The following is a 17,977-nucleotide window of genomic DNA, read 5'->3' as shown; positions in this document are numbered from 1 at the left end:
GGTAGAGAAACTACTCACACGTCTCTTAATCTTGGATCTCTTCATCTATCCTTGGATCTCAGTACTGTATTGCTAAAAATCCTCTTTTTGTGGATTATATGAATTAAAAAATTATAACACTTTATGACTTTAATTTTTCCAAGATTACATGGAATGTGTTATCAAATAAGTGTTGCAACATAGTTTGCAGAATGTTTTAGAAAGATGTTGCCTACACCCTCACATTCTTTTCTTTTGTATATAAAACAATATTTAGAATGATTTTCAGCTACTAAAGAATCACAATTTCATGAGGTCATAGAAGAGTCACTTTTTTTTTTTTTTTTTTTTTTTTTGGTGGTACGTGGGCCTCTCACTGTTGTGGCCTCTCCCATTGCGGAGCACAGGCTCCGGACGCGCAGGCCCAGCGGCCATGGCTCACGGGCCCAGCCGCTCCGCGGCATGTGGGAGCCTCCCAGACCGGGGCGCGAACCCGGTTCCCCTGCATCGGCAGGCGGACGCGCAACCACTGCGCCACCAGGGAAGCCCCTAGAAGAGTCACTTTTTAATATATTTGCATAGGCTTTTATTTTAAGTAGACCAGAGTGCTTATTTTTCCCCTAAACTGGTGATTTACCTGAGACTTTACTATATTAAAGGAAGATCTTTTATTTTTTTCAGAGCAGCATCTCAGACATGTCGAAAAAGATGTTTTGATCCCCAAAATAATGAGAGAAAAGGCCCGAGAGAGATGTTCTGAACAAGTTCAAGGTAAGATTCAAATATTCATATGAAGATCAAATACGTTTTTTTATAACATGATCTGAATTTAATCCTTAGCCTTGGAATCAAGTAGTCAGTGAATTAATATGTATGAATTGCTTCTTACCCTTTCACTCAGATACCAGTATTTCAGCTTTCAGAACTTCCACGCAGCGTTCAATTCATTTACAATTTAAAAATATTCTCCCAAATTCCTAGTAAAAAGCATTTTTTCCCAGATGTACAGTTATATAGAGAGAAAAACTTGTATTCGTATTTTGGAGAAACAAGTTATTCTGGTGATTCTGATAGGGAAAGAAGAAACATGAAATGTAATGTGTGCCTGTTTTCCCTCTGTCAACATATTCATATAGGAATATAGTCTAAGATGATTTTCTTTGGCGTCGTTGTCTATTACTGAATTGTTAATGGAATCTCAGTAGTACTTACAAGTCTTTTTTAAAATTTTTCTGTATTTTACATTTCTGAGCAGAAGATATTTATGTAAATGCATGCACTAGACACCCACATATGTGTGTATTCTTTGAAAAATGTTTTTTAATATAAAATACATCTGTATTCTATAAATCTAGAGATATGTTGATTAATATGTAATATTATAGTGAAAAATATAAACAGAGGCATAGAAGATGAAAAATGAGGCCATAAATGATGGGTAATTAGAAAAGCAGATAGCAGTATTATTGTAGAAATGTCTTTTAATAAAAATCTTCCTCTTGGAATGTCCATGGCAAAGAAACAGTGGTAAAATTGTGCTGACGTGGACTGTTTTCCCGGCATCCCTTGTAGCCTTCGTTGAGGGACCACAGTAATGCTTAGTGGGGTTAATGGGCTGCAGTCCCTTGCAAGTTTCTCCACGGGAAGCCAGGCTGTGTCACCTGTAGTTTGGGGACTGTGTCAATAACATTTGGGTGCTAGGCACATTTCTGTCCCTTAGATGCTATATCCTTAGAGAATGACCTCTGGGACTGATGGACAAAGGCAATAAAAGAATAGTTCCTCAGAATTGACATTGTGTGATGGTCACTTCTTTTTCTTAAATGATTTATTATGAGCTATTTCCATTTTAAATCCACCTATAAATTAGGTTTGAATTAAATCCATCTGTAACTAAATTTATTAACAAGTTATCAGTAATTTATTAGTATCATTTGATGGTCTTGCTTTCATTATGAATTAGTTGTATAATCAGAGCACCTTCCTTTCCCCCACCCCCAGATGTCAGGAGAAGTTACTCCATTGGCACCTGCGGGTAGGGTTCAGTGCACACCTGGAGTCAGCGGGTGTCATGCTGATGATCTCAAGAGATAACCCTCCACCTGCCTCATAGGACTTTAAAAAAATATCCTGATTCAGGTGAGGGAGGATAAAACTTTAAAATGGATAATAAAATTATAGGGTTTTGAAACACATTATTCTGATATCTAGAATGAAAGAAAGCTAGATAACTCAATTATAGACTTCTTACATGATTCAGATGAAAATGTGAAATGGTCGAGCTTGGGTTTCAGAACTACCTTTGCTTTGCTCTTAGACAATGAAACTTTGTTTTTGGTCTTTGAAATGAAAGAAATAGAGTCTAACTTTAAAGTATTTGTGTTATACACCTATTACTTTGTAATGGTACAAAAAAGAAAATGTTTAGTTTTTGCTTCTTTATCAAAACTTAAGTTGCTTAGGATGTTGACTTTTTTTTTTTTTTTACCATACTTAAAATCTTCTGAAGACTGAAAGCATCTTAAAATTTGAGATCCATTTGAGTTATTTCAATGCATTTGTCCCTACTAGAACACGTTATAACAAATGATCTTTGAGTATTTGAATTTCTATAGATAATCATATATTGATTTTTTGTCAGGCCATATGGTCCAAAACAGTGTTTTAAAATCTAAAATTGATTATTTTATAGAAGAATGATCTTCCTGTTTAACCATGTGAATTAGGAGAGAACATAGACTGGCATTGCTCAAGTGGGAGCATAACAGCTACGTTTAAACTGAACAATAATACGGAATTTAGAATCAGAACACTTCCATTGTGGTTTATTTACTATTTATAGCCTTCGTTTTATTAAATAATTACAGGATTTCACATAAAATCATTATGCCTCCTAGTTGTACAGTTCTTGAGTAAAGATACGGGAATTCTAAAAAGTGATCTGATTTTCTGCTAAATGCCTGAAACATGATTATGTAGGAAAGCTTTTCTGTTTGATTTTTTTTTTTTTTCACGTCATTTCAAACTGGCTGATCATAAGAATTGGGTCAGGCTGCCAGCAACTTAGGTTTGTGAAGGGAATGGAACAGCTTTTCCAGTGACAAAGAGAAATGAAATCACTTTCAATGAAAAAAAAGATGCCTCATTATAGTCACCAACAGCAGTTATTGACAGCTACACTTCCTATTAACAAGGAGCATTTAACTAAGAGTTTGGCTGTTGGATCTTTGGACTTGATCTAATTTGCTAGCATTAATTAGTTTCTTTTGAGCACAGACACTTGGTGCTCACAGCTATAGATTTGGAGGGCTAATTAGGATAGAAAATTGAACAGAATGGGGTAAGGCATTAACCTTCAACCATTACCAGCTGGGACACTGATAAAGACCACAGCATCCAAATGCTCCCTATTGATGTGAAGAGTACCCTAATGAATATCAATTTCAGCCAGGTTGCTATATTCTTACTAGTTCTCTCTTCATTATAAGTTTTAACCAGCTTCCCTGATCCCTTCATTATCTATATGTACACTATTGGGTTTTACTCTTCACTGATTTAGTCTGCATTGCACATTTCACCTTATGTTTAAACACACTTAAAATTTGTCTTAAGTAGTGGATAATGTTTAGAATGTTTCATTGTTATAGCCCCTGATACTTCTAAAATTTAGCTTTTATCTATAATTACATGATTCTAATTCTACAGTTAATTTTTATGAAGTCATGGTAACTTTGCCATTTCCATATAACGAAAATTATAACCTGAAACAAGAAAATCTCAGCTTTTGGGTGACAGTTAAGCAGTGTTTGTATTAAACTGGTGTCAACTTGAGAATCTTTGTCTTTATAAAATAGATTTTTTTTGTTTCCTTTTGAAGAGAAAAAGAATGCTCATCACTTTTTCCTTTATAACTTAGTTTTGATTTGATGAGTAAAGATGACTTGACTTGGGGATTAGGTACAGAATTGAGAATCTGGATCTCACTACTACATAAACTTTCACAAGGTTATAAACTCTGTTGGTAAAGCATACATCAAAAGAAAGGCAATTGAACAATGGATTTAAATAGAAAGCTTCATAATGTTCTTCTTTCGCCAGTGGTATTAGTGGTACACGACCAAAGTAACACAATGAATGCTAAATACACTGGGAATGGAATGGAAGAAAAATTCTAGAATGGCCAGTCTCTGCCTTTCTCCCCTCAGTCTCCCTGCCTCCCAAAAGCCAAAACAGAAGTCCCCTTCCATCAAGTGTGATGGTGGAATCATTGCTTTTTCTTGAATCGGGGACTTACCAATGTGTGGTGTTTTAGGAGGATGGTTTGATGACCTCTGGAGGCTACTTCCCACTCTGTGACTTTTCCCATGTGCTTGACTCTTCACTAATTTAATGATTTATATTTTCTATGTTAGTAATATTTTAAAAAATATTATTTGTCATACATAATGGTAAAGTATGCATTCTAGTGCTATAAATTTTTTTTTCTGGAAATAGAGCCTTCATAAGAAAAAGAGTCACTGAATTGCTGTGTTTTGTAAAAAATTCATTGTATTTCTTTGCTTTTTTGAAATGCATAATTGACATTTGATATAACTTCTCTATGCTGAGTAAAGAAGTTTGCCTTAAAAATAGTAAGAACCTTTTTTTCTTTCTGTTATGACACATCAAGACCAGAAAAGTACTTTGACATCAGGGGTGGCCTGGAACTTTCTTTAACCTGGATATATTCTCCAACTCACTCCTTTCATCCCTTGGGCCTTCTTTTATCATATTTCAATGTTTCTTTTGTATCAGTGTTTTCTGTGGCAGTCTTTTTGATCTACTGGCCAATAGGTAGGATTGGTTCTAAAGGAATTGTATAAAGTATAAGGAAGCATGGATTGTTTATTTGACACATCACAGAACTGTCGTTAAATAATACAGAAGTTTGATAAAATGCCTGCTGTCTTTATCAGTCACACACAACTGAAATATGTTATATTTTGCTAAATTCCAAAGATGGATGAATTAACAAAAAAAGAAATTCAAATTAAGAATGCTTAGGATATTCTTTAGGATATTTGCAGGCAGAGAACTATCAAGACATCATTAAAACAAATTGGAGGAAAAAAAAAAAAAAAAACAAATTGGAGGGCTGCAGACTGTAAATGGTCAAAGTAATCAATCTTCTATCCAACTCTGTTACTTGAACCTGCCCAAAACTTTTCATTTGTTGTTTGAATTGTACGTGTATTATCACATGTATTTTTGCCATTTAACCGGTTCACCAATGTTAAGTCACACTGAAGTAGAGATTCAACACATCTTTAGACTGGTTTGGATATGTTAGGATAATCTATAAAATCACAAAATATGAGTATCTTTTATGTATAAGAGTATGTTATATATTCTGAGAATTATAAAGAGATTTAAGGCACAAGTCCTCTTCTTTGGACCTACACTGGACTCTGTCGGGGTCCCCAAGACCACCCCTGAGTTTGGTGATTTCCTACAAAGACTCATAGTACTAAGCATATAGTCATACTGATGGCTAAGATTTATTAGAGCAAAACCAGCAAAGGGAAAAGGCACATGGGACGAAGTCCAGAGGAAACCAGGTGCAAGCTTCCTAGAGTTCTCTCCTGGTAGAGTCACTCAGCGTGAGCTTAATTCCACCATGGTTGAATTGTGACAACGTGTGAAATGTCTCCGGGGGAACTCGTTAGAGACTCGGTCCTCAGACTTTTAACTGAGAGTCGGTCACGTGGCAGCCTCTGCATAGTATGTACCAAAATTCCAGATTCCCAGAAGGAAAGCAGGTGTTGAACACAAACCACGTGGTTTACCCAGACAGTTTAGGTGCAGTGAGCAGCTCTCATCAATTAGGTAATGGTGGGAATGCTCCCCAAATTCAGGTTCTGACACCAGCTAAGGGCCAACCTTGTAAGCAGGCCTTTCTAACGAGAGCAGTGTCAGGCCTGCCATGGTAACTCTTTTCTGCACATGGACACAGTAAAAGTTATTATGTATTTAATAACTTTATAATAATTAAATAATTATTTGTTCAATCAAAGTTATTATGTATGTCTGTTGGGCCTGATGTCATGCATCATGACATAATGTGGCATCATGAATAATAGACCTCTGTCAGTCACAAGTACAGCTGAATGATTTTTAAAACAACTGAGCAAAGTTGTTTATGATATGGTCATTGCTCATTGACTTAGTAGTTCTTAGTTACATTTATTAATTCACACTTCTGTTGTAGGACTTAATGATTGTCTTGACTTATTGGTCTTGTTTCTGAATAATGGCAATTTTGTAATAAAATTGTCTGTAATTGGACATTAGTACTCCTCTTGAATAAAATGGCTAGTTCTTCTTTCATAAAGAAAGGTGCAGTATGTTTTAGTTTTAGAAGTTAAATTTTTTTTTGAATTTTATTTATTTATTTTAATACAGCACTTTCTTATTAGTTATCCATTTTATACATATTAGTGTATATATGTCAATCCCAATTTCCCAGTTCATCACCCACCCCCCACTTTCAGCTAAATCTTTAATTGACTAAATTAGCAGGGAATATTGTCAGAGCAGATGAATCTAGTGCTTTTAACAACTGATTTATGCAACTCATCTCTGAAGGTATAAGAGTGAAAAGTCTACATTTGAACACAAAACCAAAAAATTACATGGCTTGAAACTTAGAAATATTGTTAAAATTAGTAAATATTATTAATAAAAATGTGAATTATAACTTCTATCAATATTAACAAGTTTGTATTATTTTCCTAGTTTCCTAGCTATTCGACTTTCAATTATTTTGCTGTGATAGACTTAAATCCCTTCATCTTATGAGCAATTAATCCAAAACTAAGTGTCATCTTTAAACAGTACCATGCCCTTGTATGTAAAATCTGAGTACGAGATCACACTTCATTTAAGCAATCTGATGATCCTTGAATTGTGATTGGGATTCTAATCAGAGCCTGTGACTGGTAAACTTCTTGCAAATACAGATAGTTATATTTTTACTAAATACATTCTTATAGAGATCTTGTATGTCTGTGGAAAATAAAGGGGAAGTTTGGTTTGTACAGAACCCTGGAATGCAGTAGATTGGTAGGTTTAGAACTATTTAAAAAATAATCAGTTCTTTTTGGGATGGGGGTAGAATTTGTTTCAAACTGTAATGGCTAAAACAGATAAAAGCAGTATTTTTTTGTGTATTATTACAAGTTACTGATTTTGTTACATTTACAGAGTCGGTACATGAAAACAATTATTATTTTCAGGAAGCAAATTTGAAATCAGATGTTATAACAGTTGCTGCCTAGTATGTATCTCCCAGTTAATTTTTGTGGTTCAGTTTTTTGAGGGATGCAAAATATAGAGTAAATCCTAAATCACATAAGGAAGTAGTTCTAAATAGTAATGATTTCTTATGATTTACTCAGATTTTCAGAGTATTGTTCAATTAAATAGATATAATAGAAAAATTTTGTTCTGAGTCCCATAAACAAGTTTTTCTGGCATCATATTTTATTATATTGGCTGTCTCCAAACTCTTAGCATTTGATAATACTATTTGCATATGTTTTAGTGTTGATCAATTATTATATGACTAAAAATATATTTTTATAAAGCAAAATGGAATTTTCAGATTCTCTTAGGCACTTGAATGGACCCTTAGTGTTATATGGAACGTGGTCATTCAAAAACATTTACTGAGTATTTCCCACTTAGTAGTCACCATTATATGAACAGTAAAGAAAACAGACAAAGATATTTGCCATGTTAGCCCTTAGATTTCAGTGAAGGAGGGAGATAAATATTGTAAGTTATTATAAGTAAATATAAGTGACCTGGAGAATAATAAAGTTGGGTAAGGCAGTGGGGAGGGTGCTGGTGTTAGAAGGGGCTGCAGATTTTAGTAGGTGGTCAGCATGGGTCTCACTAAGATGGTGACATTTGAACAGAATTCTTGTAGGAGGTGAAGGAGTGAGATGTGCAGTATCTCTGGGAGGAATGATGTGAACAAGAGTAGCACCTGAAAAGATACTGAGGCACTGGATGCGGCTGGCATGTTTGAGGAGCACCAGAAAGGTCCTTGTGGTTAGGGTGGGATGAGTGAGGAGGAGAGCGGGAAGTGAGCGTTCAGGAGGGTGACAGTGGATAGAATCAGGGTCTTGTGGGCACTGAGGAGCCAAATGAAAGGTAGTGATGGCTTAGAGCAGTGGAAGGAGACGGGGTCTGATCTGTGATGTGCTAGCATCACTCGCCGCTGTGTTAAGAGTAGATGGGATGGGGCAAGGGCAGACCAGGGACGCCAGTTTAGGGATGTGACTGTGATGGTCCAGCTGATAGAGGGTGGTGAAGTGGAGGGGTGGTAACGGTGGAGATGGTGAGAATGAGCGCACCCAGGGTGTATTTTGAAGACAGAGTTAAGAGAGAAAAAGACGACTCCCTGTTACTTGTCCTGAGCAAGTAATGGATGGAGTTGTGGTTAACAGAGATGGGGAAGCCTGTGTGTGGAGAAATTTTATTATTTTATTTTAGTTTTTGGCGATCAATAGATCAGGAGTCTAGTTCTGGACGTGAACTTTGAGGTGTCTGGTAGACGTCTAAGTTTGAAGCCACTGTATTGGACGTAGTAAAAATTCATCACTCTTTTCAAGGGAAACAAAGGAGGCGAATGTTTATCCAATTGTGGTGGTTCTGGTATTTTTCTAATATTTTTGTGTAAGTGTCATTTTTCTCGGTGTGCGTTTGATACACGTCGATTTGGACAGTGATAAAGACTGACTTTTTTTTTTTAGGAATTTTATTAATTAATTTATTTTTGTTGTGTTGGGTCTTCGTTTCTGTGCGAGAGCTTTTTCCAGTTGTGGCAAGCAGGGGCCACTCTTCATCGCGGTGCACGGGCCTCTCACTATCGTGGCATCTCTTGTTGTGGAGCACAGGCTCCAGACGCGCAGGCTCAGTAGTTGCGGCTCACGGGCCCAGTTGCTCCGCGGCATGTGGGATCCTCCCAGACCAGGGCTCGAACCCGCGTCCCCTGCATTAGCAGGCAGATTCTCAACCACTGTGCCACCAGGGAAGCCCAAGACTGACATTTTTGTTCCTTGGTTTTAAGGTTGTACCTGGACCACTTTCTTTCCAGAATTAAATCATGATTACACTGATTTGTTAATTCATCAAACTGTCCTTCAGTACTGCTGGCTGCAGTATCTGGTGCTGGGTACCTGCTCTCACAACACAGTGAAGAGGCTAAAGTAGCCATTTGTATCAAATGACAAGTGGTCAAAGGCAGCAAATACCGTTTCTCTGTGCCGACTCTGACGAGTTGGAAGTGGCTGCCCAGCACACTGGTGCTCTGTCAGACATGAGTGGTGGATTTGGTAGGTGATGATATGCTTTGTCTAGTACTTGTCCTTTTGGCCTATGTGCTAGTTTATTTGTAGTTAACTGCTTTTTAGTTACGAATCTTGTTTGCTATGTATTATTTATCCCTGCCTTCACCTAGATTGAAAAGTTACTTTCTTCCAATAGCTTAAGCAGTTTTTATTATTCACTTCATTTTCTGGGAACACCTCTAATGCTGTCTTCTGTAACACTCTTTTTGGGGACTGTAGCCCTAACATATATACACTGTAGACCATTCACTCATTAAAAATGTGGTCATACTCACATAGCATAGTAATTTGAGGTACATGTTGAACTTAAATGTTTATTTTTATAATTTACAAAACTACAATGAGGTATCACCTCACACTGGTCAGAATGGCCCTTATCAAAAAATCTACAAACAATAAATGCTGGAGAGGGTGTGGAGAAAAGGAACCCTCTTGTACTGTTGGTGGGAATGTAAATTGATACAGCCACTATGGAGAACAGTATGGAGGTTCCTAAAAAAAACTAAAAATAGAATTACCATATGACCCAGCAATCCCACTACTGGTTACATACCCGGAGAAAACCATAATTCAAAAAGACACATGCACCCCAATGTTCACTGCAGCACTATTTATGATAGCCAGGTCATGGAAGCAGCCTAAATGCCCATCTACAGATGAATGGATAAAGATGTGGTACATATATACAACGGAATATTACTCAGCCATAAAAAGGAATGAAATTGGGTCATTTGTAGAGATGTGGTTGGACCTAGAGACTGTCATACAGAGTGAAGTAAGTCAGAGAGAGAAAAACAAATATCGTATATTAACGCATACCTGTGGAATCTAGAAAAATGGTACAGATGAACCTGTTTGCGAGGCATACATATAGCTGATTCACTTCGCTGTACAGTAGAAACTAACACAACATTGTGAAACAACTATACCCCAATTAAAATGATGTTTAGTTTTTAGTGAAATTGAAAGTCTTCTTGATTTTTATTACCTTGTTAATCTTACGAAAAATACACTCAAAATATTATGTGGTAATTACTAGTTGATTTTATGAAGGATTATTAACAAATCTGAACACGTTCATAATGCTGAGTTTAAAAAAGCATGATATAAAATTGTATACCTAGTATTATCCTTATTATAACAAAATGATAGATTCATATAGAAAAAAATACATTCAAAATTTAATAATAATACCTGGAAATATGGGAAGGAAAAAGGTGGATCGTAGGTTATTTCTTTTCCTACTTGTAGTTTTTTTTGATTTTCTCCAAAATGAAAACATTACTTTCTTGAAATAAGCTTTTTATATGTCCTGTATGTGCAAATTATAAGTACATATCTTGATGAATTATGACAGAGTAAATGTATCTGTGTAACCACTATTGCGGTCAAGAAACAGAAATGACCAGAAGCCAGCCTTCTTTGTGTTCCCTTCCAAACACTGTCCTTTTCCTCCTTCCAAAAGGAGGAAAACTACAAACTGCATAGGTTAGTTTGCCTGTTTTTTAATTTAAATGGAGTCATATGGTATGTGCTCTTGTGTCTGACTTCTTTTACTCAACTTTGTGAGATTCATCCATGTTCTTGCATGTAGTAACAGTTCCTTCATTTTCATTGTCACGTGGTACCATGATATAAATGTGTGCTATTCATCCATTCTGCTGTGATGGATATTTAGGTCAATTCTGGTTTTATACAAATAATGCCCCTATAAGCATTCTTGTTCATGGTCTTTGTTACCTGTGTGCATGCATTTCTGTTGTTTACTTAATAATGGGATTTCTGGGTCAAAATGTGTATAATTTCAGCTTCAGCAGATAATGTTAAGCAAACTTCCAAATGACTGGAAGCACATGTACCCAACTTTTAAAAACAACCATAAAGGGATATGGGAGGAAGAGTGTGGATTATGGGTGATTTTTTTATTTTTATAGATTGTTCTCCATAATGAACATATATTTCTTTGAAAAATAAACCTATAAAGAATCATGTTATGTCTTATAATACAACAAAACTATAAAAATGGAAAAAGTAAATTTTTCTGTATGTTACATTCTATAAACATAATAGAAAGAAAAGTCACAAACTAGGAAAATATTTCTAACATATGTGCCAAAGATTTGATATCCGTAGTATATAAATATTTACTGTCTGTAAGGAATCAGTGAATATCCAGTTTAAAAAATGAGCAAAGGACACAAAGTTTCTTCCTGATAAATTACATATACATTTCTGATAAATTACATATTATTAAGTATATTATTAAACATGCTCTCACTTTCAGTGGGTTAATTGCACACCACACCCAGTATTACTATATGTAACCTGTAAACTTGATATGATTTAAAAATTCATAATGGAGACTTTCTGCTTCTGGCCTAGCCTACTAACTCTTATCACGCACATCCTTCTGTAGAAAACAATATATTAAAGACAACTACCTGAAGGCATTGGAGGGTAAACAAAAGCAGATGGAAATCAAAGGGGAGTCAAACATTGAAGGAAGGGAGTAGGACTGGGTGACTCTCTGCCCTGTAGGGTGGCTGAGACTCTGACCAAAACAAACACAAAAACGTGTTAGTCTTGATGGTTTGAAGAACCAAGCACAGGGTTTGGTGTAACTGCAGGCCCTGGCAAGTTTGTATTTATACATGGAGGGAAGGTGAAGAGCATAAATCCCAACAAGGATCAAGCCAGAGAAGAGGAGCATCAAATTCTGTGCATAAACCCTGGCTCAGTCCTAAAGTACATATGGGGCACATGACAGGTAGCTTAGTTAAGGCTAAAAGAACTGAACCAAAAATTGAGCTGCTACCCACTATACATTGCCAGGGAGACAAGCTTCTGCATTTGAGTTCAGCAAAGAAAATTGACTGCTTAAGTGAAAAAGGAAAAAAAAATTCTTGAGAAACAACAGAATCCAGGCTTTTTACGTGATATCATTCACAATATTCATGATCAATGCCAAATTATTCAGTGTACACAGAAACAGGAAAATATGACCCATTCTTAAAAAATAAATCATCAGAGGCTAACTTCAAGATTACTAAGATGTTGGAATTAGCAGGCAAGGATTTTATCTCAGACATTGTAATTGTTTAAGAATGTAAAGGAAAATATGACTGCAATAAATAAAACGACAAGAAATCTTAAGAGAATCTGAAACAATAAAAAAGACCCAAATCAAAATTCTAGAACTGAAAATATACAATATCTGGTGTAAAAACTTTAGAATCAAAATGGCAGAAGGAGTCATGAATCTAGAGATAGATCAATAGAAATAGTCAATCTAAAGAACAGAGAAAAAAAGATTCAAAATGAACAGAATTGCAGGGACCTGTAGGAAAATATCATAAAGATAGTAACCTTTATGTAATTGGCTATTGCATACCTACCAGAATGGCTACCATGAAAACACTGATAGCATTCACTAAACATACACCTGCCTGCTGACCCAGCAACTCTACCCAGAAGAAATGAAACTTATGTTTCATTTCTGTACAATTAATACTTATAGTAGCTTATTCAAATAGCCAAAAATTGAAAATAACCCAGGTATCTTTCCAAAGGAGAAAGGGTAGACTGTGGTATACTCATGCAGTGTGGATACTAGTCAGCAGTAAAATGGAATAAACTAGTGTTATAGTGTTAATAGCAGAGGTGAATCTCAAAACTGTCTCTCTGGGTGGAATGTAAATATGAAAGAAATAGAGTACATACTTTTAAAAAATATTATATTTTAGAACAGGCAACATTTACATGGTGCTCTAGAATAGGCTCCACTAATCCAAACAATGGTGGTACTGTTGGGGTGCTAGTGGGATAGGTACTGATTGGAAAGGGACTTTTAAGGAGCTTTCTGGAATGATTTTAATGTTCTGTATTTTGTTGATTTGTGTTGCACAGGTGTATGCTTTTGTTGAGTGCTGTATTTAAGATTTGTTTATTTCACTGCATATAAATGTCATCTAATAAGAAAAAGTAAATACAGAACTCTAATCATGTGCATAATAAAGTATTTGCGGGTAAGAAAACATATATGATGTATAATGTTGATGAGGCTTTGGAGATGCAGGTATTTACACTGCTTGCTTGGGATATAGATGAGCATGATGTCAGGAAAGGGGTTTGTGAGTATTTTAAATAATTAACAAAAATTCATAAGTGTGGCTACTACTTCACCTAGCAACTCTATTGGTAGGAATGTGTCTTAAGGAAATTATCAGAGATGTGACATAGCATTGTATATAATATAAAATATTGTCAAAAACTTAGATGTCAACAGAGCCTGATTGGTTTTAAAAATTATGGTACTAGAAATGATGATATACACACATTTGTGATAATAATGATGCATTATTGATATGAGAGTCTAGCATAATATATCATTTTCATCCAGGGTTGATGGTCTACAGTGGTCAAATCCTTCCCTCTGCCTGTCTCTCTTTTATTGGAGCACAACCTAGGTATTGCCTGTGGCTGCTCTCACGCTGCTGTAGTAGATGTGAGTAGTTGCAGCAGAGACAACATAGCTCACAAAGCCTAAAATATTCACCATATGCCTCTTTACTGAAAAAATTTCCTGATCCCTAGTTTAATTAAATTAAGTTTTAAAAAAATACAGAAGAGCTTACCAAAATTAACTAATTCCATAAATTCTTATGAGCACTTGCTGTGTACCTAGCACTGTGCTGTGTACATAAGCATGACTGAAACCAAGTCAGTCTGCATCCTTATGGAGTTTAAGTATGGTAGGGGGGATAGTTACGAAATAAATGTTTAAACCAAAATTACGACTAATAGTATGGAGAGAGAGAGCTATGAAGAAATGTTAAGTTGTTTTTGAGTGTTGGGTATATTGGTGATTTAAAATATCCAATGTAACAAATATCCATACTTTTGGATATACTACTGTGAAAAATCTGAACTGTTTGTTTTTCTCTTATTTTGGCCTCAGCAGACCATATTGTTGAATGTATTAAGGAACTCTTTGTTAGTACCCCGTGATTTTCAGAGTGGACCTATTTGTCCAGTGCCTCAGTGATGAAGGCTTCATGTGATTTCTTCTGTGTTATCTTTTCCTAACACATCTTCCCTGGTCAGATCTATTCAGATGATTAAATTCAACTCATCACATTCTTACAGTGGAACCTCTGCTCTGCCCTGCTGATTGAAGTGCATTTGATCTTCATCTCTCACATAGGCCAGATCAGTGGTCCTCAACCCCTGCTGTACATCAGAATTATCTGGGAATCTTTTTAAAAATACCAATGCACAGGTTTCTCTCTTCAAAGAAAGGTGTTAGTATTATTATTATTTTTTTAAAAACTCCCAAGGTGATTTCAGTGTGCAGGCAAGGTTAAGAAACAGGGATTAGCCAAAGGCACAGACTTGCCCCTTAAAGCAGCGTATAGTAATGAGCCATATGAGTTTTACTCCATTCTCAGGCATTTTGAATATATTAAAATTACCTACTTCACTTCCTGGGGTACTCTTTTTCATATTAACTATATATGTTTTGGTTGTTCTGTTGTTGTAGCTACTCTTAGTTTTTGTGTGTATGTTTTCTGTTTCCTGAATCTTTATTTCCCTTACTTCCATCATGGAGGTTGAGCCCCAAATTATGTAGGCCAGCGTTCAAATTCTTTTCCAGAGCGCCAAAGATTCTTAGCAAACTCGTCTTAGGAAGTGATAAACCCAAGTATACTTTTGCAGTCTTCAACTCCTATCCCCTTTTATCCCGTAAATTACATGGCTACCCCCTTTCCCTCTTTCCTGTTAAGAAAATCGCTAACCTCATGGCACACAAACTTCACCCTCCGTAATGGTCTCTCCTCTGTGTTTCATCACCACATTCTTTGGTTTGTCAGATTTCAAATCTAGATTCTAATCTATGTGAGCAGAGATTTGATTTGTGGTTGTCTCAGATCCCTGAATTCACAGGATATCACGTGAGTAATTAGTTTACAACTTCAGTTAAGACAGTTATTCTGACTTGGAGATGTGGTCCTTAACCAACCTGTGCCTGTCCTCTACCCTCCCCACTGTGGTGGTCCTGGCCCTGAGCACAGCAGGTGAGCAGCCCCCAGTGATGCCCGGCTGGAAGGCAGGCCTTGTGTAATGACACATTTATAGTCAAAAACTGTCTACAGGAGGAGCTTCAAGATGGCGGAAGAGTAAGACGTGGAGATCATCTTCCTCCCCACAGTTACATCAGAAATACATCTACATGTGGAACACCTCCTACAGAACACCTGCTGAACGCTGGCAGAAGACCTCAGACCTCCCAAAAGGCAAGAAACTCTCCACGTACCTGGGTAGAGCAAAAGAAAAAAGAAAAAACAGAGACAAAAGAATAGGGATGGGACCTGCACCAATGGGAGGGAACTGTGAAGGAGGAAAGGTTTCCGCACACTAGGAAGCGCCTTCACTGGCGGAGACAGGGTGGTGGGGGGGAAACTTCAGAGCCACTGAGGAGAGTGGAGCAACAGGGGTGTAGAGAGCAAAGTAGAGAGATTCCCGCACAAAGGATCGGTGCCGACCAGCACTCACCAGCCCGAGAGACTTGTCTGCTCACCCGCTGGGACGGGTCGGGTCTGGGAGCTGAGGCTCCGGCTTCGGTCAGATCCCAGGGAGAGGACTGGGGTTGGCTGTGTGAATACAGCCTGAAGGGGGCTGGTGCGCCACAGCTAGCTGGGAGGGAGTCCGGGAAGAGGTCTGGGACTGCCAAAGAGTCAAGAGACTTCTTCTTGCCTCTTTGTTTCCTGGTGCAGGAGGAGAGGAGATTAAGCGCACTGCTTAAAGGAGCTCCAGGCACAGGCGTGAGCCGCGGCTATCAGTGCAGACCCCAGGGACAGGCATGAGATGCTGAGGCTGCTGCTCCAGCCACCAAGAAGCCTGTGTGCAAGCACAGGTCACTATGCACACCTCCCCTCCCAGGAGCCTGTGCAGCCCGCCACTGCCAGGGTCCCATGATCCAGGGACAACTTCCCCAGGAGAGCACACAGTGCGCCTCAGGCTGGTGCAACATCATGCTGACCTCTGCCACTGCAGCCTCGCCCCTTATTCCGTACCCCTCCCTCCCCACAGCCTGAGTGAGCCAGATCCCCCGAAGCAGCTGCTCCTTTCACCCCATCCTGTCTGAGCAAAGAACAGACGCCCTCAGGTGACCTACGTGCAGAGGCAGGGCCAAATCCAAAGCTGAATCCCAGGAGCTGTGCGAACAAAGAGAAAGGGACATTTCTCCCAGCAGCCTCAAGAGCAGTGGATTAAATCTCCACAGTCAACTTGATGTACCCAGCATCTGTGGAATACCTGAATAGACAATGAATCATCCCAAATTGAGGAGGTGGACTTTGGGAGCAACGATATATATATATATGTGTGTGTGTGTATATATATATTTTTTTTCCCCTCTTTTTCTGTTTTTGTGAGTGTATGTGTATGCTTCTGTGTATGATTTTTGTCTGTATATCTTTGCTTTTACCATTTGTCCTAGGGTTCTGTCTGTCCGTTTTTTTTTTCTTTCTTCTTTTTTTTTTTTTTTTTAGTATACTTTTCAGTGCTTGTTATCATTGGTGGATTTGTTTTTTGATTTGGTGGTTCTCTTCTTTTTTACTTTCTTTTTTATTAATTACTTAAAATTTTTTTTAAATAATTATTTTGTTTTTTATTTTAATAACATTTTATTTTACCTACTTCCTTCCTCCCTCCCTCCCTCCCTCCCTCCCTCCCTTCCTTCCTTCCTTTTCTTTCTTTTTTTTCTCCCTTTTATTCTGAACCGTGTGGATGACAGGCTCTTGGTGCTCCAGCCAGGCGTCAGGGCTGTGCCTCTGAGGTGGGAGAGCCAAATTCAGGACATTGGTCCACCAGAGACCTACCAGCTCCACGTAATATCAAGTGGTGAAAATCTCCCAGAGATCTCCATCCCAACGGAAAAACTCAGGTCCACTCAATGACCAGCAAGCTACAGTGCTGGACACTGTATTCCAAACAACTAGCAAGACAGGAACACAACCCCACCCATTAGCAGAGAGTCTGCCTAAAATCATAATAAGGTCACAGACACCCCAAAACACACCACCAGACGTCGACCTACCCACCAGAAAGACAAGATCCAGCCTCATCCACAAGAACACAGACACTAGTCCCCTCCAGCAGGAAGCCTACACAACCCACTGAACCAACTTTAGCCACTGGGGGCAGACACAAAAAACAACGGGAACTACGAACATGCAGTCTGCGAAAAGGAGACCCCAAACACAGTAAGTTAAGCAAAATGAGAAGACAGAGAAACACACAGCAGAGGAAGGAGCAAGGTAAAAACCCACCAGACCTAACAAATGAAGAGGAAATAGTCTACCTAAAAAAGAATTCAGAATAATGATAGTAAAGATGATCCAATATCTTGGAAATAGAATGGAGAAAATACAAGAAAAGTTTTAATAAGGACCTAGAAGAACTAAAGAGAAAACAAACAATCATGAACAACACAATAAATGAAATAAAAAATTCTCTAGAAGGAATCAATAGCAGAATAACTGAGGCAGAAGAACGGATAAATGACCTGGAAGATAAAGTAGTGGAAATAACTACTGCAGAGC

The 17,977-nt window shown here is 37.6% G+C and overlaps 1 protein-coding gene across 7 annotated transcripts in view; it reads left to right on the top strand.

Annotated features, from left to right (window-relative positions):
* The window catches only part of CMC1 (C-X9-C motif containing 1), an 83,348-nt gene that overhangs the window by 20,948 nt on the left and 44,423 nt on the right, over positions 1–17,977 (top strand). For 3 of the 7 annotated variants that reach the window (XM_028478911.2, XM_028478912.2, XM_028478913.1), the window contains one exon: positions 666–750. In XM_028478911.2, coding sequence (XP_028334712.1) covers positions 708–750 — 43 coding nt within the window. In that variant the 5' untranslated portion in view covers positions 666–707. Of the gene's footprint in view, positions 1–660; positions 751–15,526; positions 15,668–17,977 lie in introns of all 7 variants that reach the window. The other 4 variants (XM_024116523.3, XM_028478910.2, XM_028478909.2 and 1 more) reach the window with 2 other exon arrangements.

The sequence above is a fragment of the Physeter macrocephalus genome, chromosome 18, assembly GCF_002837175.3.
Source record: "Physeter macrocephalus isolate SW-GA chromosome 18, ASM283717v5, whole genome shotgun sequence".
Classification (NCBI taxonomy): domain Eukaryota; kingdom Metazoa; phylum Chordata; class Mammalia; order Artiodactyla; family Physeteridae; genus Physeter; species Physeter macrocephalus.
The sequence above is the reverse complement of the archived record's forward strand: the minus strand, read 5'-3'. Positions and strand labels throughout refer to the sequence as shown.